Below are 24,849 nucleotides of genomic sequence, written 5' to 3'. Positions count from 1 at the left end.
TGGGGAATATGGTCTCATGGGTGAAAAGGTGCTTTCTTGTCTGGTGAAGGAATGAATTCATGTGTTTTGACCCCTCTTGGCATAGGGACGAGGGGAAAATGGGAAAGATAGTAGTTCATGAAACTGTCTTTCAAATAATCGCTATGAAGAAGACGTGATAAATGTCATATAAAAGGGTCTGAGGACACACAAAATTTAAAAGGGCGTTTCTCAGGGGCACCCGGGTGGCCCAGTTGGTTGAGCATTTGACTCTTGATTTCTGCTTAGGCCATGATCTCATGGTTCAGGAGTTTGAGCCCTTGGCAGGGCTGAGAGCAGGGAGTCTGCTTGGGATTCTCTCTCTGCTCCTCCCCACTGCTCATGCTTTCATTCTCTCAAAATAAATAAATAAACTTAAAAATAAAAGGGCATTTTCCAAGGAATGCCCCTCACATTCTTTTAGATTTGTCAACAAACCCTAAGATGAGGCGCAAGAAAGCAGCCGAGGCATTTTTTGTCAATGGAGGAGTAGATTCCTTTCTGTGCACACAGCAGCATAACTGACATTCTTCCCCCTCCTTAATAAAGACTTTCACTCCCTTGCCCTTCAGAATTGACCTTCTGAAATACAGGACAGCATTTCTTGCATCAGCATCACCTGTTCCACTCCACAGTTGCCACGCTTGCGACTCACACTTCTGGATAGAAGGTCTTCAGACCTGTTGAGCTGGAAGCAACCGTAGGTTCCTGCCACGTTCCTTTGGTATTTGGGGCGAACCACAGAGAAAATATGGCCGTCTTGTAACCATCCACGATTTTACGATTAAGTGAGAGGTTAATAATGGACATAGTATTCATAGAGGGAAGTTTAAATATCAGCATCCATTAGGAGTTATTGCCTTGTATAAAAATTTTCTTACTCCGAGGGTATCTGTGGGCCGTCACCCCGAGTCTAGGAGATCTACTAATTCATTAGCAGGTAAATACACAGGCCGGCACAGCATCCTTGAGCATTGCACCACAACAGCCTTCCGTGCATTGAGAATGCGATCGAAAAAAAAAAAAAAATCTGTAAATAGTATTAGTGAGCAACAGTTGTAGACAGATACATGAGAAAATCTTTCCCATGGTGTTCTCGTTGCGAGTTCTGTGATACAGGAAGGAACCTTCGGAAGGAAGGCCAGAGTGGAGCCCAGCCACGGAGGGGAGTTGGGGCACAACGTGGTGCAGGAAGGCTGGCAGAGCCGGGCCAGGCAGGTCCGTGTAGTAACAACGGCTACTCCTACTGCTAGTACTCAGGGCAGCCCTGCTTTATTGAGCACTTACTACGCGTGGCGCCAATCTGAGCACTCAACGTGCACCAGTATTGAATCGTGACAATAATCCGTGATGATGGACAGTCACGATCCCAGGTTAGAGCTGCGGGACTGAGTGTCAGGGAGGCCTGCAGCTCAGACAGTGGGCTTGAGACGGGTCGGGGCAGGACAGCACCAGACACGCGCCCCCCAGCCCCGCCCACTTACTCATCATGAGTTACAGGCTCCCAGCGACGGCGCAGAGGGAAGCCATGTGGCTGGTGGCCGGGAAAGGATGCGCTCGCCTGCGACACACGTAAAGCGGCCTGTTAAAAGGATGATGCGCAGGGTCACCGCCGCTCTTACTGTTCCATCGTTTTGGACCAGCCTCTCCTTGCATCCCTGGCCCCGTCCTTCTGTACCCTTACTTGTCCCCAGCCCACCCTGCCTCGCAGATCCCGTGGAAATGCCAGCCCCTTCACAGAGCCTTCCGGGCTCCCCTCGGCCCAGAGAACCCGTCCTGCCCTGGCCCCCAGCCGTGCCCCCTAAGAGGCTCACTTCCTACCTTCCAGCCCTTCTGGCGGCAGCTGGCCTGACTGGAAAGCATCTCAGGGCCGGTGCCCGGCCACCCAAGTGTCCCCCGAAGCTCTGAGCACAGTACCTGTGCAGTGCTGAGCCGAATTCTGTTGAGGAGCCTCTGGGAAGGGTTAGGACCCGCCAGGCGACCCTCTCAGGTCTGCCCGGGGGCAGGTGGGGCTGGCCTGCTGGGACGGAGCCCACTCTGCGTGTGGCATCATATCTGTGGTCAGTAGCTGGGGCCGTGGGTTCGAAACCCTGCTCCTCCAACGACTAGCTGTGCAATCTGGGGAAGTTACGGAGGCTCGCGTTTGTCTCCATTATCTTTTTTTTATTAAAAAAATTTTTTTTTATTGTTTATTTATTTTTGAGAGAGACAGAACGTGAGTGGGTTGGGGCAGAGAGAGAGGGAGACACAGAATCTGAAACAGGCTCCAGGCTCTGAGCTGTCAGCACAGAGGCCGCCGCGGGGCTCGAACTCACGGACCGCGAGATCGTGACCTGAGCTGAAGTCAGACGCTCAACCGACTGAGCCCCCCCCCGGCGCCCCTGTCTCCATTTTCAAGTAGGAGTAGTGTACTGTTACCCCAAGTGTCATCATGAGGATTGAATGAAACTTCGTATGTGCTTGACGCACAGTAAGACTTAAACCTCATTTATTGTTGTTATTGTCTGTGCACAAGCCACCCCAGAAGGTGCACATTTTGCTTGTACGTTAGGCCATGAAGCTTAACTGGGAAGGTCCTGGGGAGAATGGCGGCAGCACAAGGGCTGCTGGGGGGGGGGGGGGGTCTGTGCTGCAAAGTAGGGTTTGCTGCGATTACAGGTGGGGTCACACTTGGGGAGCTGCGGTACAGGCTGTGTGTTCCTGACTCTTAAATCAAGGGTAAGATGGGTAGGTTCAAGGAGAGACCAGTGCTCCTGGCTTCTTTGCTTTTCAGTTTCCCAGTCCACTGAATGTGAGAAAGTTTGGCCCTGTGCTCTCTCCCCACCCCTTCCCCATCCTTCCCCCCCCCCCCCCGCCCCTTCCCTGGCTGCCCCCTCCCCTTCCCCCCCCCAGCTTCCTCCTCACCTCTTCCTCATGCCCCCTCCCCTCTCCCTCTCTAGGTGCTCCCTCCCCATTCCTTCCTCATGCTCCCTCCCTACCTCTTCCTTGTGTTCCTTCCTCCTCCCCTTCCCTCGGTGCTCCCTTCCCAGAGAACTAGTTTAATCAGCCTGTCTGTGAAGAAGACTTCTGCCTCCAACGGATAGAGTGACTTAGAGGCTCCAGGAACCCAGTTGGCTGAGGAGGCACGAGGTGGCAGAAATACTGTGATGGGCCCAAGGGGGTGGAGGCTACTCAAGAAACAGAACGTCATATGACATCTGGGAGCACAGGGACCATAACAGGCAGCTAGGACGTGCACCCAAGTGAGCACGCAGAGCGAGAACGCGCCCGGGGCTTTGTCTTTGCTGCAGGTCCCTGGACCCTTCCAGGCCCTGCCTGAGGAGGAGGTGGGGGAGGACCGTCTGAGTCAGCTTGCTCCACCCCCCAGACTCTGCTTCTGGTTCCAATGCAGTGCTGTGTATCACGACACTACCAACAAGGAGGCAAGAGCTCCCTGCCGGTCTCTTTCTTCTCCGTGCCCTCGCAGGCCCAGCGGGGCCACCTTCTTCCCCGCTGCCCCTGGTCTCTGTCCTCTGCCTCTGCCTGTTCTACTTCCGGCCTGAATCAGACCCACTCTTCCTCACCGTGGCCAACGTCTCTGCCAGGTGCCTGGATGCTGTGCCCTGCACCTGCCTGCCTTCTCAGGGGACAGCACCCTGGCTTTTCCCGTGGAAATTCCCTGAGCCTGGGAGGCAGTCTCCACCTTGACCTCTTCTTGCCTTTTTCCCTGTTTCCATCCTGCTGTGATGTGTCTGGACCCTCCAGCTGGCTGACCGCCGTGACACGTTGACTCTGGCTTCTTCCCTTGGACCTGACCCATCAGCTATGCTTCCTCCCTGCAAGGCCGTGCTCCGCAGGCGGGTGAGGCCAGCTTTCGCCTGAGGCTGGAGGCTGGGCCCGCACTTTGGGGTTTCTGCCCCCCACTTCACTCAGCACCCAGAAGTGGGCGTGACTCCTGAGCGCCTGGTTCTAGGAATTTTCCTTCTCCCCATCCCCGAGGCAATGCCACCTTGGCTATTCTGCTTAGTCACCACACTCCACAGTTGGTCTGGGCCCCAGTACAGTCCTGGGAGGCAACTTGGCCTTCCAGCCCACCCCTGGGGACCACGGTGACCAGGCCGTCAGAGCCTGAGAGTGTCGCTGCTGATGAGGATGGAGCCCTGAGCCACAGGAGAGTTCTGGAACCCTACCACTGCTCTCGGTGCTCAGGCTGGGCAGCACACCCAGTGGCACCAGGACCCTTAGACTGGCCAACAAGGGACTGACCCTGGCTTGTTTTCTTCTCCACGTGTGGCTGAAGACACCGGGCTCTAACTTTACTGGGGGAGCGGAATCCCAGGCTCTGACGTTGCGCCCGGCAGAGGACGTACTGAGACCGTGGCCGCCTCCTCTGGCCAAGACCTGTGCATCCGGGCACGTGGTGGTCCTGATCTTAGAGGCAAGAGGCGGCCAGTGATGCCGCCTGCAGACCCTTCCGGCAAAAGCAGGTCTGGAAGGCCCCGGAGAGGTCACGAGGGATGAACTGGCCAGGGCTTGTGAAGCCCTGACGTTCTCTTGAACTGACAGACCCAGAACTCACAGACCGGGTCACATCCCCGGGCTTCTCTGCCTTTTCTTCATACACTTGTCATGGTGGCCGTCCTGTCCACCTCCTCCACCCCCTCGGACTGTGAGACTCAGGGCCAGGACCTAGTCTTGCCTACCGTTGTGTCTATAAAGCAAACTCGGTGCCGGACTTGCTGAGAGGGTAGAGGCGTTGGGTGTCCTGCAGGGATTGCCTGTGGCCCCTGCCTCTGACCGTGGGGCCCAGCAGGAACGCGAGGGACTCGGTCACTGGAAAACCGCTGCCAAGAAGCCAAGCGGGTAAGTGGTCGATGATGCCAGGTCAGTGCAGATTTCAGACCTGCCCGGGGGTCTTGCTGCCTCCACCCTGCATCTCAGCCAGACTCTCCGTCACGGACACAGGGATTCTGTGAACCACCCCAGAGCGGGCAACTGTGCTGCACTTTCAGACCAAAACACTTTTAGACTCTGGGCGGTTGGGGAGGGGGGTGCAGGGCAGCTTGTGGACAAAACTCTCATCCGTCTTGCCCAAGCTTGCTCCGTCAGCCTCGGATGCCCCCTGCCGGTCAGTATCTGGCCAAGCCGCTGGCCATCTAATAGCTTGAGGGCGCCTTCTGGTGTAACCAGGATGGGCACAGAGATTTTACCTACTGGGTCTGAGCGGTGAGAGAGACACCCTACGGGAAATACTGACAGACTGCCCACTTGGACTTCACGTTAGGACCCTTCAAGTTGGCCGAGATGATCGAGGTCATGACCCTCCAATTTCAGCGGCTCCCGTGGTCCCTCTTTCTCTGCCAGGATGAGCTCCTGGCGTCTGTGCCCCACCTGTCTCTCATTACTGGCCCCACAACTGGGGTGTGTGGTAGGGGCTCTCGTCTTCCAGAGGAGTCATCGCCGTGGCTGCTGAGCAACCGCGGGCACCGTACCCACCGTCTGTTCCCATCGTTACGCCACGTAATGAGCCACTCCGAAGCCTAGTGGCTCACGACACCGAGCATTTGTGTAGTTCGTGGGTTTACAGATTGGGGATGTACCTGGGCTTGACGGGGGCCCCCTCACCTAGCTGGCACCCAGTTGGGGTGGTGGCGCTACTCAGCCGGGGGTCTCTCGTCACGCGGCAGGCTCGCCCGGACGTGTTCTTCGTGTGGTGGCAGAGGGGAACCGCGAGCAGGTCCAAATGGGGCTTCCCAAGCCTTTGCTGTGTCCCGTTTGTGAATGCCCCACCGGGCACCGCCCACATGTCTGAGCCCAGAGCCAGCGTGGGAGGATGGCACAAGGTCACGTGGGAAACGTCGGCACACCCGGAGGAACTTCCCCCCCGATCCACCTGCTCGGTGGCCTGAGCCTGGGTTTTCCGAGCAGCACTCAGAGCACTTAGTACTCCCTCCCCGTGCACGCTGCACTTACCCCGTGCTCTCCCCTCAGCACCCCACTGCCCACTCCTCGAGTGGGACTCTCGCTTTTCCTTGAGTTCCCTGGGTTTCATAGCATCCCCTTCCTTCTGCCCGGCCTTCCCCCTCTGACCCCTTCACGCCGACCGTTGCTCAAGTTGCGCCTCCAGCTGCCTCTCTGCCTCTCAGCTCCAGGCTGTGGAGGACCCAGGCAGCCACACCGCCCCCTACCCCTTCCCCAGCACCTGGGGCAGGGTTTGGGGACAGTGCCCTGGGTTCTACCTGTGGCGAGGATGAGGACAAGATGTCTACAATCAAGGGGGCGCCCGGGGGGCTCAGTCGGTTAAGTGTCCTACTCTCGATTTTGGCTCAGGTCATGATCTCACGGTTCATGAGTTCGAGCCCATGTCTCACTCTGCACTGACAGTGCAGAGCCTACTTGGGATTTTCTTTCTCCCTCCCTCTCTCTGCCCCTCCCCTGCTCACATGCTCACTCGCTCGCTCTCTCAAAATAAATAAACTTTAAAAAAAACCCACAAAAATATTTAAAAAAAAAGATATCTAGGGGCGCCCTGGTGGCTCAGTCGGTTAAGCATTCACCTTCAGCTCAGGTCATGATCTTGCGGTTCGTGAGTTCGAGTCCCGCATCGGGCTCTGTGCTGACAGCTCGGAGCCCGGAGCCTGCTTCGGATTCTGTGTCTCCCTCTCTCTGCCTCTCCCCCACTCATGATCTGTCTGTCTCTCTCTCTCAAAAAATAAACGAACATTTAAAAACTTCCTTAAAAATAATAAAAAAAGATATTAAGTCCTGTTCATCCTAAAAATTACATTTTCCTTGACCTTGTGAGGCCTTCAAAGTCCCATTTCTCTTTAACTTCCCTTTTTCAAAAAAGAAAAGAAAAAAAGCTTTGAAAGAGTAATCCACACCTGTGCTTCCATTCCTTACCACCCACCTGTTTCCTGATTGCCTACAAATTTTTGTGAGTTTTTCTCCATTTTTTTTTTTTTTTGCCCTAAAAAGTACTCTCTTGAAGGTCAGCAGAGTTGGAATATCGCATGTGTTTGTAATGTAACTCTTGCAAAACCCTAACAAGACAGGTCTGCATGGCCGTGTCACAAGTGACGAAATCAAAGCTCAGCCTGATTCGGTAATTTACGAAGTTACCCAGGACATGTTATGGAACACAGGCCCGTCTGACTGCAGAGTCTAAGCTTGGAGTCCTTATCCTAACCCCGAACACAGGGCCGGGGTGTGTCCAAGTAGGAATCCTCCTAACCCGGGCTGTGCAAAGGGTTGTGCATTACTTTGCTAGGGCTGTTGAAAAAAGGACCCCAGACTGAGGGCTTAACCAACAGACACTGAGCGTTTCACAGTTCTGGAGGCTGGGAGTCCGAACTGAGGTGTCGGGAGGGCTGTGCTCCCTCTGAAGCCTCCAGGGGAAGATCTGTTCCAGGCTTCTCTCTCCTGGCTTCCGGCGTCATGGCTCCAGGCTTCACGTGGCATTTTCCGTGTGTGCGTGTCTGTGTCCAGATCCCCCTTTTAATGAGGACATTCGTCAGAGTGGGTGAAGGCCCACCCTGATGACCTCGTCTAAACTAATTATATCTGGGGCTATCTGGGTGGCTCAGTTGGTTAAGCGCCGACTTCGGCTCGGGTCTTACGGTCTGTGAGTTCAAACCCCGTGTCCGGCTCCGTGCTGACAGCTCGGAGCCTGGAGCCTGCTTGGGACTCTGCGTCTCCCTCTCTCTCTCTGCCCCTCCCCCACTCACACTCTGTCTCTCTCTCTCTCTCTCAAAAATAAATAAATAAACATTAAAAGATTTTTTTAAGCTAATTATATCCGTATCAACTCTCTTTCCAAATAAAGTCACATTCTGAGGTACTGAGGACTTCAACATATGGATTTGAGGGCAGGGGATACCATTCAAACCATGAGCAGATAGCATGATGTCACCGCGGAGCCCCTCCCCAGGTGTCCGGAAGGAGAACTTACATTTTAACAAGATGCCCAGGTGATTCCAATGCACATTAAGGTGTGAGAAGCACTTGTCTATAGCACTTTCTGGAAAGAAGTGTGGCAGCATGAAACAGGATTCTTAGGATGATCCTAACTCTTGAATTTCACTTAGGATAGAAATAATTTTAAACACGGACAAAGACAATGTATACGAAGATGTTTATGCCAGGTTATTCCGTAGAAATAGAACATTTTTACACGGTAAGCACGGCTTTCTACCATTTTTTAGCTGGAAAATTGTTCTATTTCAGGTGATATATGGGTTAAAGACGCTCTTGTGGGAAACATTTTCTGAAATTGAAACGGACTTAGAGCCAAACTTCTGGAAAAACACCTATTTGTAAACTCAGGGGTTATAGCAAAACGACCATGGAACTAGAGGGCTGACTTAACTACGGAATGATAATTTTGTTTAGCGTGATGAAAGCGTTATGCTTATGTAAGAAAATGTCCCCTTTTAAAGAGGATATTGAATGATCGAGGGGTGAAGTACCATGAAGACTGGGATTTGCTGTTTAAAAACCCAGCAAAATGAAAATTCACGGCATGAGCAGAGTGAAATGATGGCTGTTGAATCTAGGCGATGGATTCATAGAGGTATTTTCAGCTCCGTTTTTGAGGCTACTTGACAATTGTTTCTAAAAAAATAAAGTTTAAAAATACAATCATGTAAAGTATAAAAAAAATTTTTTCTCTCAGATGTTCTCTTGGCTGCCATGTCTTCTCAGTTATTTTATAGTCAAACCGTGTTAAACAGTCGGTTCACCCGTTTCCTCCGTTTCTTAGTTTGTAACAAAGTCGGGCACGTCTTCTGCCCACGTTGGTCGTTGTCACTTACTGGGCTCCTTTGAAGGGAGAGATTGCTGGGGGCGCCCGGGTGGCTCCCGTGGTGACGCGTCCTCGTGATCTGGCCTTTGGGACTTTGAGCCCCGCATCTCTGTGCTGACAGCTCGGATCCTGGAACCCATTTCGGATCCGGTGTCTCCCTCTCTCTCTCTGCCCCTCCCCCTCTCGCACTCTGTCTCTGCCTCTCTCAAAAATAAACATTAAAGAGAGAAAAAGATTGCTTGGTTTAGTGTGGGACGGAGGAAAGGAATTGCCCTAATTGCTGACATTGTAATCCACACACACTGTGTCAGCCTCATGCCATCCTCCCTTTCTGGTTGCTTTTGTGGCACTTTCTAGATTTTTATGGTAAGAGCAGTAATTTCTCAACAGAGCAAGGCCTGTCATTTCCTTTTTTTTTAAAAAAAAAATATTTTTTAATGTTTATTTTATTTTTGAGAGAGAGAAAGACAGCATGAGCAGGGGAGGGGCAGAGAGAGAGGGAGAGGGAGAGGGAGAGGGAGAGGGAGAGAGAGAGAGAGAGAGAGAGAGAGAGAGAGAGAGAGAATCTGAAGCAGGCTCCAGGCTCCGAGCTGTCAGCACAGAGCCCTCTGTGTGGCTTGAACTCGTGGACCGTGAGATCATGACCTGAGCCGAAGCTGGACGCTTAACTGACTGAGCCACCCAGGCGCCCCCAAGGCCTGTCATTTCTAAACAATGACCTGGATACTTTCTTCACTCAGTGAGACTTCACCATAACCCCGAAGCAAGTTTCGTGTTCCCGAACCCCTCTGAGTGCTGGCCTCACGCGTCCTGTGTGGACACGAAGTGAATGTTGCTCTGTTTTCTGCGGTGACCTGCACCCCAGCCCTACCGTGATGTGGACGGCACGGGCAGTGTGTGTTGGGGGGTGGTAGCCACGGTGGCAAGTGTCCGGGTTCCGAGCCCCACAGTAAAATGGCAGGATCCCCCATCCAAGCCCCTCCGTCCCCTGGCAGGATTCGGGACGCTCTGTGCCTTTTCCTCAGATGTTCTTACGGTCTGTCAGCCCTTGGTCTTGGTGTGTGGCTTTGTCCTTCTGCTCTGCTTCTGGGCCATTCCTCCTGGTTGGGCAGGCAGGCTGAGACCAGTGTGACCGTTCTGTCACACGGTGGCGCTCCTCCTATGACGTGGTCACTCTGATGGGCAGCGGCTGCCCTGCCATTTCCCAGCAGAGTTATACCCTCAGCGGTGTCCAGAGGGGAATTCTTCCCATTTCTGACAGCACCCTGGCCGTTGCACTAATGTTATTTCGCTCACTTCCAACTTCCTTGAGGTCTCGCTGAAAGGACTTGGAGCATCCTTCCTCAGCAGCTGGGTGGGAAAGTGATACAAACTACACCCATAACATTGGCTTAAAATTGCCTCTCTGTGCCCACCACCAAGCAAGGTCATTGGGCTGCACTTGACATTACTGACTCTACCCAGGCGGGCTCCGCGCCCCAGGGACCCGCGCAGAGCCCCAGAGCCTGAGCACCCTGCATCCGATCCCCTCCTCCCTTGCCGTTACCCTCATGAGCTATTGTGTCTCTAGCGTTTTCTCTCCCAGAAGTTTTCTTGTGTCCTTGTTTAGAGACAAGCCCCACAGGACACTCCAGGATGTGTGGTATGCCACACAGTTCCAGCAATAGGGTGACAGTTCTGTCCCCGCCTGGCCTGCCCCCCACCGCCCCCCCCCATGGGATTAAAGACACGATAAATCACACGGGTGCAGAGACGGCGGGCCTCCGTCATTCCCACCCAGGCCCACTGCCAGCATTCAATAAACACGTGTTGGGTTGGTGAATAAAAGAGTGAATAGGTAGCTGCCCATCCAGATGGTATGATGAGCATAAATTAGCATGATCCTAACTAGGAAGGGGCAGGCAGCTTCCACGAAGGGTGCTTCTGGAAGGCAAGGGCTGGTGATGGGCTCCGGAAGGATGGGATGAGGCTGTAGGGACTGGGGAGCAGAAGTTCTCTACACGTGGGGGACCAAGTGGGGGGCCAATGGAGCGAGCTAATAAATGTCTGCAAAGGAGCAAGGATTCCCGAGAAGCTGCCCAGTTTTTCGCCACAGAGAGCAAATCCCCAAGATGGCAACATGCATTTGCATGTGCTTACAATGTGCCAGGCAGTGCTCCAAGCCCTTTGTGGATATTAATTCACTTAGTCCTCACTCCATTCGCTGCCGTTAGCCTGGCAGAGAAATGAAATCACTGCCCCGGGTCACGCAGCAAGAAACCGCGGTCTGGGATTTGACCCTATGCAGTGTGGCTTCAGAGCCTGTGCACTTAACCAGAGATCAGTGGATTTGAAACCCAGGGCTCATCGTTACGGAATAACACAGCCAGAACCGTGGGGTTGCGGTGCGATCCAGTATACGTTAGGTAGAATGCATCATTTTCTCAGTGGGCTTAAAATCTGCTATTAAGGGCGTGTAAATGTATACGCATGCATTTACGCGCGTGTGTGTGTGTGTGTGTGTGCGCACACAGAATTTATTTTTTCTCAATATATTTTTTTCAGATCAAATAGAGAACTGACATTCTAATTTAACTTCCAATGATCTCTCACACATCTGCGCACTAACAGCACATCTTTTCCTTCCTTTCCAGGACTTGTCCTTAAGAGTCGCCAGTGCTCCAAACCTGGTAAGAATGGCCTCCAGACCCCCATCCCCTCCCCCATCCCACTGTCTCTTCTGTTTCTTCTGGGGTCTCAGACTGACGGCTTCACGTTTTTCTTGACTTTCAACGTATACCGCCCGTCAGGCCCTTTGGGTGACGTCTTCCTTTTTGAAGTTAAGGCCTCCTCTTACTATAATTCTGGGTCATAAACGAACTTTATTAATGTTCAGTACTGCCACCAACTATTCTGCTGTTTTGGCCAATCCACTGGTGGGCGAACTTGGGGATGATTTTATTTTGTAAGCAAATGCGAATTAGTCACCTCGCCCCAATGGAAAATCAAACATGAGGCTGTTACATTCTTAAGATATTTTGTTGTGATAAAAACCTGGGAGTGTTCTGGGGCCTTTTGCTTTTTATTGGATGGATATAACTTTAGGGTTTAACACATTTTAGTATACATATACATGTATATGACGTATTTATGTCTTCTTATAAATTAAGTTATATTAATAATCACTTCATGGTTGTGAGGCCAGAGTATCTTTTCTGATGGACAGATAGAAGTGTTGCAAAAGATCATGTTTGTCTCAGCATTATTTATAGACGTGATTTCCACATTGGGGCTAAAGACAGACAAGTAAAGAGTCTAAGGAAGTCCGTTTAAGTATTGAATGAAATATCTTTGTATTCCTTATTCTCCAACTAAAGTGGGTAACGGCATATGGGAAGCTTTGACTGAGTTAGCAATGAGAAATTTAGAAAATCCAATCTGAGATTACATTACATGTCAGAAACTCAGAGGTGTCTATTCATTAGAAGCCATTGATGACAAGAAGGTGCAGGTTCTTAGCTAGGTGATTGGATGGCTTTGTTGAAGTTCACTGATTTCGTGTACCATCAACCTTACCTGATGTCGCCATTCATTTGCCATTTACCGTTGACCTGAAGTGAAAAATATTTTGCTTCTTTGATGCATTTTTTTTCAATTTTTAACTATTTGTATTTGTTTGTGGACAAATTACGTGATGGCATTTGGGTTCCAACTTTTTGTATGTTGTGTAAGTGGATTATCATATTCCTTTATATCTTCACAATCATTTGGTGAAAAGAAATTATGAGAAACTCTTAAAAATTTACTGAGCCTGTTTTTAATATTTAGTATGAAGGAGAGTAGTGAAACATCCCTGACTGGGTGGATTTCAGTGGGCATATTATTGTAATTTGGGTGATACTCAGGGAAAGTGAATGTGTTTCTAAAGAAGAAGGAGCCCCAAGTTTATATGATTTTTATCAATGAAAGCGAAAAATACTATGCATTTTCATAACATACTATAGAATAACTACCAATTTAATAGCAGTAGAATTAGTTCCAATTTCTATATGTTTTTTGTTCTGTTTTGCTTTTTGGTAAACTTAGGATGAAAAAAAATATCCAGCAATAATTTTTGTGTATTTTAAAACATTTTTTTATGTCACACACTAAATGATTATCTAACTTACAGTGTGTGTGTGTGTATTCTCTTTTTTTTTCCTCTTGTGCATCCTTCCCAATTAGAATAAAGATCACGAATGAAAACGCTTCTCTGAAGTCAGATTTTATATAAAAACACAACTCCAGAGGGGAAACTATCAAAGTATTCACAAAAATTATAATGCTTGTAAATAATTTTTGGAATCCTAGGCAACAGTGGGAATCCAAAGGGAAAGAGACATTCTGGATACAAGAAAAGCTTCTATTAAATAGATGTTTTATTTTCTCAAAGGAGGTCACATGAGCAATGATAGCTGTAGATTTCAGTGTTGCCCTTCTGTTTCTTCTCGTCCTCTCTGGAGCCAGTGAAGACGGGGGAGGTTGGGATCCCCACCACTTTCTCCCTGGAGTACTTGGGAGAGCCTCTGGCCAGCTGCAGCATTTTGTGCTCTTCCAGAATTCAGACGGTTAGTTTTATTGGAGCTTAGCCTCCCACTGTGTGATGCTCTGGCTTGGGCTGCTTCCTTGGGAAGCCCGCCACGGAGTGTGGAGACCCACCAACAGCCAGACCTTGACCTCCTTAGCTTTCCCCTTCACGGCCGAAACCCCCAGGCCATGGGCATGGTGTCTTAAGAGATTTGGGCCTCATTAAGAGCTATACTTTGGGGTTTAACGTTTTGCAGTTTTACTTGGTTCCTTGTTTTATGTTGTTCCGTTTCAACTTGAACATTTGATTGTATAGTTAAAATGCTTGAGCTTTTAAGTTATTTGTAACTGATACTGTTCCAGAATTTGGAAAAAGCAAAAATAGAGTGTTGTGTATTGTCACTGAGTTCCAAGATATAGTCATTCTCATGTACTGGTGAAGTATACGTGACCTTCTGAAAACTTGCTTTGTAACCTTAATCAAATATTTATTAACATTTGAATTAAAATATATTCATATATTTTTTTTAACGTTTATTTACTTTTGAGACAGAGAGAGACAGAGCATGAATGGGGAGGGTCAGAGAGAGGGAGACACAGAATCTGAAACAGGCTCCAGGCTCTGAGCTATCAGCACAGAGCCCGACGCGGGGCTTGAACTCACAGACCGCGAGATCATGACCTGACCGAAGTCGGCTGCTTAACCGACTGAACCACCCAGGCGCCCCTATGTTCATATTTTTAACAACAGGTTTATAGTCATTTGAGATGGAAACCATTGACCAATAACTGCCTATATTTATTCTTGGCATAAAAATGACACTTTTATGCCAGATGAAATTTACCATTCAGTGGCAATCAGTTTTTAACATTAACACTGAAATTATTGAGAACCACTTCAAATTTAAGTACCAAAAATAAAATGAAATTGTTTTAACTCTGGAGTCCAGCAAGCTCAGTTGCCCACAGAGGCCACGAGAGGGAGCTGTTGAATCTTAAATTAAATATATTCGAATTTCAACAAACCTTTGGGCGAACTATCCAGATAAACTGGTCCGCAAAATGTAATGCAGTGTAATAAGTGGAAGCATGGTTTTTATTCCTATTAGCACAAAAGTTATGCATATAATTAAATTATATGTGGGAATTTATATGCAGTTAAATTCAATGGATACTTTTGAGCGCATGTCATTTACAAGGCACTTTCTTCTAAAAGGGATTATAAAGATAAGTAATGCAAATGGTTCGTAAGCATGTGTGTGTATCTGTGCACGTACAGTTGCATTACAAAGTAGAACATAAAATGTAAGAACCGTAAGAAACAAAGTACCGTGGGGTTTCACAAGAGAGAGCCTGCATGGCAGGAGGCAGGATGGAGAAGGTGGCCTTTAAGGATGCACATGGGGGAGGGGCGCCCGGGTGGCCCAGTGGGTTGAGCATCTGACTTCTGCTCAGGTCATGATCTCACGGTCTCTGTGCTGACGGCTCAGAGCCTGGAGCCTGCTACGGATTCTGTGTCTCCCTCTCTCTCCCTGCCCTCCCCAGCTTGCCCTCTCTCTCGATAGTAAATAAATAAACTTGGGAAATTATTATTTTTAAAAAGGATGCACATGGGAGGACTCCCGGAGTGTGAGAAGATGGGGCAATATGCTAAATACAGAGCACAGCGTAAGTTAAGGAATTTTGGGGAACCCTGAAGGGTCCCATTTGCTGGAGGCACAGGTTGCGTAAAGGTGATTAAAGGAATACCAAGCAGAAAAGGCAGGTCAGGCTGCACTGTGGTCCCACATAAATGCTGGGGGGCTTATTTGTACCTAATTGCTCTGCGTGTGAAAGTGTGGCCAAAGGAACCTGTAGCTGGCACTTCTAGAAGTGAGAGTGGGAGGCATATCCCCTGCTATTAACTGTGGTGGTTCGGGGCCTTGAAACCATAGAATATCCTAGCAGCGTTTAGGTCTGTGGAGCTAGATTTAATAAAATGCTATAGTGCTCACTGGTTATTAGGCGTTATTCACCAAATATCTTTTGAGTACATATTAGGCATAAATTCTTAGAAAATCTTAATATTTCTTAATTACAGTATTCTGAACCTGCTAAAGCATTTGTAAGTTTTTCAAAAGTAGGTGAAAGTAATCTCTTTTTTTAAAAAAGGTTAATAGATGTTTTCATTATATTTATTTATTTATTTTTTAAAAATTTTTTTAACGTTTATTTATTTTTGAGACAGAGAGAGACACAGCATGAACGGGGGAGGGGCAGAGAGAGAGGGAGACACAGAATCGGAAGCAAGCTCCAGGCTCTGAGCCGTCAGCCCAGAGCCCGACGCGGGGCTCAAACTCACAGACCGCAAGATCATGACCTGAGCTGAAGTTGGACGCTTAACTGACTGAGCCACCCAGGCGCCCCTTCATTATATTTATTAAGACATAAATGACTACCTCTTTTTTTTAGAAGATTTTTTTTTTTTTAATTTTAGAGAGAGAACATGAGTAGGGGAGAGGGGTAGAGGGAGAGAGAGAGAATCTTAAGCAGGCTCCATGCTTAGTGTGGAGCCCAATGTGGGGGCTCAATCCCATGACCCTGGGATTGTGACCTGAGCCGAAATCAAGAGGCAGACGCTCAACTGACTGAGCCACCCAGGCGTCCCTGAAGTGACTACTTTCTAGAGTACTTGCAGTAACTTTAAAAACCCAAAGTGAGAAAATTTTTTTAGAGCTAAAACAAAACAGAAACTACAGGAAGTGGGGTGAATTTCATTCTGAAATTTTCTGGCCACCAGCACAAGGTAGACAAGACTGTGGTCCACGTTGTTTTCATTTGGCGAATCCATCCGCTGAATCAGAAGTTTTCCTGGTATTAAACTCTAGCAAAAAATTATAAGGTAGGCTCTTACATTAAAAGAACATTGACTAACGTGCTGAACAGTAACTTCAATCGTTTCTGAAAAACAGAGGTTGTTCAGTCCCACTTGGATCTTCTCTAAAGGTAGACCTTAAGGCATGGCTTAAGTAAATCATTTCTCTGGAAGGTAGAGATACCATGATCCCGATGGCTTACTTTTTGATCATCTAATTTAGAGAGAAAATTCGGGAATAATGAGTGATGTCTCATAGTACGATCGGTGGAGTAGTTCTACCCCTACCTGCAAAGATGTCCACGTCCTAATCCCCGGAACCTAAACATATTCCTTTATATGGCAAAGAGGCATTAGGGGTGCTCATCGGCTGATGCCTAGACTAGAGAATGATCCTGGATTATCCGGTGGACCCAGTGAAATCACAAGGGTCCTTAAAAGTGGGGAGAGGGGAAGCAGAAGAGCGGGTGTGGGGAGTTCTGTGTGCGGACTGGGTCTGACATTGCTGGTTTTGAAGGCGGAGGAGGGGCCAGCGGCCCAGGAACATGGGCTACATCCAGGGGCTGCGAAAGGCAATGAAAAAGATTCTCCAGGAAAGAACGCAGCCCTGCTGAGCCCTTCATTTTAGCCCGGTAAGACCCCTGTTGGGCGTTCCACCTACAGAGCTGTAGGTGACAAATCTCATTTCAACTTTGTGATAGTTTGGCACAGCAGCAGTAGGAAACCTATACACAGATCCTCTCTAATATCGCAGTCAGTTCATGATAAAATCTCCTGGTTACCTGTCATGAAGGCATTTCACGTCGGTGCATGTGAGTTGGGAGCTTCAGTTACCAGAATTGAGGGGATGAAAATCACGAATGTGTGGGAGAAGCTTGTGAATCATGTATTATGCAAGTTTATGAATCACAACAATCCATTTCAAAACACACTGGTAGAGGGGTGGTCAAGGGAGAGGGATCAGATACACCTTGGACTAGACTCCAGTCATGTATCTATAACTTGCTAACCGATTGTTGCCCTAAGATTCTTCAAACTGTAGGACTTTGGATGAAAGCTGAAGTCTGGAGGTTCCCAGACCTTGGGAGGTACTTAAGTATTTATTGGATGGATGGATGGATGGATGGATGGATGGATGGATGGGGAGGATGAAGGGGTAAAGATGAATCAGGCTGCTGGCTAAAGAAGAAGGACCGCTTCATTCTCCTGAGTTGTCGCCATGACAAGACCAGCCACATACATGAATAGGGGGTCCTAGCTGGAAAGTATTAGCAACCCAGTGCCCCTGAGGCCCATGCCACTAGAGATCTTCTGGTGACTGCACAGCAGCTGTTGTGTTATCATTAGATACTGAATGCTGACTATGTGCACTACACAATAAGGTCTTTTTAAACATTTTTCATGTTTTTATAAATATTTGGTAATGAAAAGGAATACTGATGTGCATGTGTATTAGGATGCATAATAATAAAGTGAACCTCTGGACCCCCCCCCCCACCATACATCTTAAGAAATAGAACATTATAGGGGCGCCTGGGGGACTCAGTGGTTAAGCATCCAACTTGGGCTCAGGCCATCATCTCATGGCTTGCGAGTTCGAGCCCCACGTCGGGCTCTACGCTGACAGTGTGGAACCTGGAGCCTGCTTTTGATTCTGTGTCTCCCTCTCTCTCTGCCCCTCCCTCACTCATGCTCTGTCTCTCTGTCTCTCAAAAATAAACATTAAAAAAGAAGAGAAATAGAACATTATAAATATCTGGAGTTCCCTGCATGTTAGTCCACGATTGTGCACGCTGTTTTCTCTCAAAAGGTAGTCAGTATCCTGAATTTTGGTTTTTTAAAAATGTTATTCATTTCTTATTTTTTTTAAATTCTAGCACAATTAACGCACAGTGTTATATTACTGTGCACATAATGTACAACCTAGCAATTCAACAATTCTGTACATTACTCTGCACTTACCGGGATAAGCATCCTCTTAATCTCCTTCACCTGTTTCACTCCTCTCCCCATTCACCTCACCTCTGATAACCATCAATTTGTTCTTTATATTTGAGTCTGTTTTTACATTTGTCTCTTTTGTGTTTGTTTTGTTTCTTAAATTCCACATGAGTGAGATCAGATGGTAGTTGTCTTTCTCTGACTGACTTGTTTCACTTAGCATTCTGCCTTCTAGATCCATCCATGTTGTTGCAAATGGCAAAATGTTGTGGGTTTTTTTTATGGCTGACTAGTATTCCATCGTGTGTGTATAAACCACATATTCTGTATCGATTCATCCACTGATGAATAATAAAGTGATCTTTCTTGGTATTCTTTACGCTTCTTAATTCTGAGGGTTTATCAGTCCTTAAAACTACTATCGGTTTTGGAAAATTCTAATTTCCTCTCCTTGTGGAATTTCATTGAATGTGTTTTAGTTCTTCTTACTCAAGCTTTCGTATTCTACTTTCCCTTCATATTTTTCTTTTTCTTGGTGCTGGATTCTGGCTTCTAGATCATTGATTTTTTATTCAGTCATGTATAATCTGCTTTTTAATGGTTTCTTTGAGTTTTTCATTTCAATAACTATATTTATCGGGGGCGCCTGGGTGGCGCAGTCGGTTAAGTGTCCGACTTCAGCCAGGTCATGATCTCGTGGTCCGCGAGTTCGAGCCCCGCGTCAGGCTCTGGGCTGATGGCTCAGAGCCTGGAGCCTGTTTCCGATTCTGTGTCTCCCTCTCTCTCTGCCCCTCCCCCGTTCATGCTCTGTCTCTCTCTGTCCCAAAAATAAATAAACGTTGAAAAAAAATTAAAAAAAAATAATTATATTTATCTATTTTAGAGGTTAGTTTTTTAATGTCCTGGTCATATAAAAATTCTTCTTGCTTATGGTTTCAATTTCTGATTCATTTATTTAAATGGTTTATTTTCTATATGTGATTAGTCCAATATCTAATGTCCTAGTGAGTCTGGTCCATGTATTTTTTTCTGTGGTCCTTTTGTTTCCTTGTATTTTTCTATTGTAATGTTACATTTGTTTGAAATCTATTTGTGGGAATTTTTTTAATGTTTATTGATTTATTTCGAGAGAGAGAAAGAGAGAGAGCAGGGGAGGGGCAGAGAGAGATGGAGAGAGAGAATCCCAAGCAGGCTGCATGCCATCAGCACAGTGAGATCAATGAGATCGCGACTTGAGCCAGAATCGCACTTAACTGACTAAGCCACCCAGGCACCCCTACTGTGGGAATATTTTGAGGCCTGGGGTAAAGATGCATTTTTTTATAGGAAGAAGTTTTTTGTTTGCTTTTACCAGGCACCTAGGAACAATACAAATTTTGATCTATTTAATATAAATATTTTAGTTTACAGTTTTTAGACAGGTAATGTGAATTCATGACCCAAATTCATATTAGGTCTGGCTGATAGCCATGGATTATGAAAGGCAGTGTTGCCATAAAAAATACGGGGTGCCTTGTTAAATTTGAATTTCAAATCGACAGTGAATACATTTTTAGTATAAGCATGTTATTTATATAAAATAAATAGATTTTATTTTTTAGAGTAGCTTTGGGTTCACAGCAAAACTGAGCATTTAGTTCTAGGTTCTCACATACCCCTCCTCCCCACACCCACACAGCCTCCCTTCCATCAACATCTCCCACCAGAATGGTATGTTTATTACAATCAATGAACCAACATTGACACAGTATTAACACCCAAAGTCCATAGTTTACATTAGGGTTTGTTGGTGGTGTACATTCTATTGATTTTGACAAGTGTAGAATAGTTTCCCTGCTCTAGAAAACCCTGGCACTCTGTATTTGTATTTCTAAATCTGACAACCTGACTCGGGAAGACTTTTTCTTCTTCCACTAAAAGGCAAGACTGAGACCGATGACTTTCCTTGTCTACTGCTTGGGTGGGGTGTTCATGTTTTCCCCTTATTTAACATTTCTCTAAAGGCATAGCCTTTTATGTGCCTTGTCTTTCTGTAGTGGTCTTTGGTTCTCCTTCCCCCTGATCCCTTGCCCACCCATGTTTCCATTAAGATGAAAGCTTGGACCATCTGGGACCGGAAGGTGCCTCCAGGCTAGCTGAATGTCCGATAATTTCTCATTTCCTTGGATTGATCCTACAGCTTCATTCCTGATTTCAGAGGAATGTTTGACTCTCTTGAGACCTAGTCCATACATTGTTAAAGATTAAAAAAAAATAATTTTGAACTCAGCGTCCTGAAGTATTCTGTAGTGGGAGGATTTTCTCTAGTCTGCCATTTTGCTAGCAATGGAAAATTTTAAATCTTTTTGTAGATTCTCTCATTCCTCCCAACCTAATGCAGTGGATATGATTATTGTCTCAGTTTCACAAAGAAAATTGAGAGATTGAGGAAGGTTAAATAATTTGCTTAAATTCACAAAGTAACCCCCAAATGCAATCCTAGCTTTCCTAACCTCCAAAACCTGTGTGTTCACCTGGTTTGCTCCATTCTCTTCCATTTCTCATTACCTTTTACCATTCAAAGCAGCAAACGTGTTAAAGCTTATCTTTATTTATTTACGTAGTTGCATCTCATTTATTTACGCCACTATTAGACTGCTGCCGGTGGTGGGTAGGCTTCATACTGGTGTCAGGACGGGTGGCCTACAGCGTAGGCAGGACCTCGCATCTGTGGCCCTCTCTTTAGGGCTTAGCGCAGGCGGAAGTCTTGTCCTGAGCTTTACCGGTTTGGTAACTCGGTTATTATCAGTTTACCTGGAGCGAGTCAGACTCTAGTATACTGACCCATGCTCACATTTCATAGGCCAGGATTCCAATTTATCAATTTATAGTGGGAGAAAGTCCTTTTCAGCGACCAGAATACTTGTACCCACTCTCCAGGGATGTTCCGGATAGCGGGACAGTGGGGAAAACACATCTGTGACCAGCGGTGTGCTTGGCAAACTTTGAATTAGGAAACGGAAAATTAGACGACCTAAGAAAATTAAATGGCCTCAGGCTTATCAAGGATGTCTGGTAAAATGTTTCTAATAGCCAAGATTTCTACCATAAAACAGATCAGTGAGCATGTACTGAGTATTTACCACATATTGGTTACCATGCCAGGCACTGTGGATGCAAAGATCAGTGATAGTAACCTACCCTTGAGGATCTTATAATCTCATATCCTTCTCCTTCTCCCTTTCTGTTTTTAAAGATTTTATCTTTAAGTAGTCTCTACACCCAGCATGGGGCTCAAACTCACAACTCCGAGATCAAGAGTTCCATGCTGTACCAACTGAGCCAGCCAGGTGCCCCATATCTTCTCTCTCCCTTAAATAATGCTCGATCAACACCGGAGAATTCTCTTTTTTATAGCTGCATGCAACGTTCTTCGGTTCATTCCAGACCTGAGGAAGTGGACTTCAGATGCCTCGTTAGAGATCTGGGTCTCCAAGGTGTCCTCAGTGGTGTATTTACAAGTTACCTCTTTAGGCAAGTTGCTTCTCTGGGTCCCTCTTCTCCATCTTTGGGTAATTCTTCACCCACAGTTGTCCTCTGTGGGCTGAGTACTCAGGGCACTGTTGTTTCCTAACAGTTACTCATATGGCAAGAGCAGGAAGTGAATGCCGTTGGAATCAACCCACCTATGCTTCTGCTAGAGATTTCACAGGGAGTGATTACAAATATCTTGAGTTTCCTTTGTGTTTGTTCACTGGGGCGGCTGACTGTGTGGAAAGGCTGTCTGCTTATTTCTTTTCTGTAGTAACAGAGAGTATGGAGGCTTTGGGTTGCAAAGAAGACATTACCGATTTGGGAACATGGGAAAATCTAGTTCCTGAGCAGAAGAACTTGAAATTAACTTTACACTGAGAGTGACGTTTGCTCCAAAATGTAACCACACTTTTAAAAAGGAGTGAACCTAAATGCCTTCACGGCTCAGGACGGCCTTGCCCTAGAGGGTTGCCATAGTTCAGAGTCTGGTTTTCATCCTTATAATTCAATTTAGTTGAGTCAGTAGGTCTGAGACTTAGTCTTTGTTTCCTGAGTCACTAAAACTGGAAATACTGGGGCCTTTGATATAGTCTTGGCTGGAGAGTGTTGTTTGACTCATTTATTTGTTTGATTCAGTTTGGGGCAGATTGGAAAGGTTACCTTAATACAGTCGACTTAATGGGGAGAAAGAAGAGATGCACATTTTATCTAGATAAATATCAGTTTAACTTTTTAAAGGTATTTAACTATTAGGGACCTGTAGCGAGGCCTCTCGTGTTAGATGACTGATGAAATTACCCTGGGCCTACAGGACCCGACTGAGACCACTCACCTAACATCCATACAGTGTGTGAAGCCACCAAATTTTACAAAACTTCTCAGAAAATAGAACGTCAAGGGGCACCTGGGTGGCTCAGTTGGTTGAGCGTCTGACTTCGGTTTGGGTCATGATCTCGTGATTCATAGGTTCAAGCCCCACCATTGGCTGCTGTCAACAGAGCCCCCTTTGGATCCTCTGTGCCCCCCCTCTCTCTACGCCTCCCCTGCCCACACTCTTTCAAAAATAAATAAACATTTTTTAGAAACTTGGGGCACCTGGGTGGCTCAGTCGGTTAAGCATCCGACTTCAGCTCAGGTCATGATCTCGCGGTCTGTGAGTTCAAGCCCCAGGTCGGGCTCTGTGCTGACAGCTCGGAGCCTGGAGCCTGCTTCCGATTCTGTGTCTCCCTCTCTCTCTGCCCCTCCCCCACTCATGCTCTGTCTGTCTCTCTCTCTCTTTCTCTCTGTAAAAATAAATATTTTTTAAAAAATTAAAAAGAAAACAGAACTTCAAAAATCTGATAAAAATGAAAGTCAAAAACAGTCAAATTGAGAGGCATGTAAGAAGCAGCTTTGTGATTTGACGGGGCCGGAAGGGTGCCTGAGGTTTCCCTTTCAATACTGATGTCCAGATCCTCCCAGTGTCAGAGGTACAAACTCATTACCATTCGTGAGTATGCTCATTTGATCTGCATGTAGAAGTCTTTCAGGGATCTTCCCCATCCCAATGTTCTGCTAACTTACTGGTTTCAACTCAGAATGGTAAATTGACAATTGTAATGAACCCTGACACAGAAGAAGGAACTAAGGAGAAACCGGCCACCGACCGGCCAGATGTTTCCGGCTTCAGTTTCATGGGGCCCGTTATGCTCTGGGTCCCCGTCCCTTCCTGCAGCGGGACCCAGTGCAGTGCTGAGGAGCTGTGGGTGCTGTGTGTACCCTCTGGTCTCATCCCCAGTAAAGTGAATCTATGTTTGGGATACTGCTCAGCGTGTCCCTGGAGAAAATCGCCTTGGCCCTGGCTGCATTTCTGTCCCTCCCATGACAGGTAGGCCCTACAGTTCGACCAGCTGTGAGCCTTAGGAAGGAAGTCAGTGCCAGGAGGAATGTGTTCAAGTGAATGCAGTCACGGAAGCCACCCGTTTGCTTTTCCCATTTATCAAGCATAGCCTTTTCACTAAACAGAAAGGAAGAAGGCGATAGAGAGTTCTCTAGAGCAAGTCCTTATTTATGGAAGAGGGGACAGTTTATCTGCACTGAGATTCTGAGGAATCTACAGTTTCTTTCATTGTTGCGGGCGGGCGAGCTTTCAACATTTAATGAAGAGTCATGGGCGGTGGCTTCCCCCACCCACAGAAAAATTCCTTAAAGATTCCTTTAAGGAATCCTGAGACCATCAACATTCTGCAGCTGTTCCAAAGACTGTTTAGACTCCTGGAATGATGCTGGGAAATTGTTGCATTTATGGTCTTGGGCAAGAGGGGAACTCAAGAGTGGGAAAATCAAGTAGTATAACAATCTAAATCCAAACCCAGGGGAACCTTCCTTACATAATCTACTAATCTGCTCCTCTTAACATGGTTACTGCCAAGTGGCGGAATTTAATGAGAAAAAAAAATAAAAGGTTAATATCCTTTCTGTTCTGGATCAAATATAATGGCAAGAGGCCAAATTCGCCATGAAATTGGTTGGATTCAGTCATCTCATGCTGGAGGCTTCCTTTAGAATCTGTAGCACTCACTGTTGGTTGTGTGTCCTCCAATTGTATTTAGTTCATATGAGGCAAGGGTTCTCAAACTTGTTGGTCTCAGGACCCCTTTAGGCTCTTAAACATTGAAGAGCCTGGGACGCCGGGCCGGCTCAGTTGGTGAAGCGCGTGACTCTCGATATCAGGGTCATGAGTTCAAGCCCCACATTGGGAGCCTAGTTAGAAAAGCTGACGAGCCTCAAGAGCTTTTGTTTACAACGGGCTAAATTACTGATATTAAAAAATAAGATTGAGAAATTGTAAAAATACTGACTGATCTTTATGTAAAAGCGCAGTAATAACCCCATCACGTAAATAACACTTTCTTATGAAAGTAAGTATTTTCCAAAGCAAACCAAAAAAAAGAGTAAGGCGAGCGGTGCTGTGTGGGAGTTTTGCAAACCTCCTTAATGTCTAGCTTAATAGAAGACAGGAGTCCTCTCTCTGCTTTGGCATTTCATTTGAATCTGTCCCAATCTGTTTTCTTAGTCGAAGTGTATAAGGAAATCCGGCCTCACTCAGATATTTCTGTGGAAGAAGAAGTATTTCAACAGCTCTTTCAAATAATGGTGGGTTTGGGGCGCCTGGGTGGCTTGGTCGGTTGAGCGTCCGACTTCGGCTCAGGTCATG

The 24,849-nt window shown here is 47.0% G+C and overlaps 1 protein-coding gene across 1 annotated transcript in view; it reads left to right on the top strand.

Moving 5' to 3' along the window:
- The window catches only part of SPATA13 (spermatogenesis associated 13), a 350,239-nt gene that overhangs the window by 30,410 nt on the left and 294,980 nt on the right, over window positions 1–24,849 (top strand). The window contains exon 2 of the mRNA XM_047873999.1: window positions 11,434–11,469. Coding sequence (XP_047729955.1) covers window positions 11,434–11,469 — 36 coding nt within the window. The remainder of the gene's footprint in view (window positions 1–11,433; window positions 11,470–24,849) is intronic.

This window comes from Prionailurus viverrinus, chromosome A1, assembly GCF_022837055.1.
Source record: "Prionailurus viverrinus isolate Anna chromosome A1, UM_Priviv_1.0, whole genome shotgun sequence".
In the NCBI taxonomy this organism is placed as follows: Eukaryota; Metazoa; Chordata; class Mammalia; order Carnivora; family Felidae; genus Prionailurus; species Prionailurus viverrinus.
The sequence above is the reverse complement of the archived record's forward strand: the minus strand, read 5'-3'. Positions and strand labels throughout refer to the sequence as shown.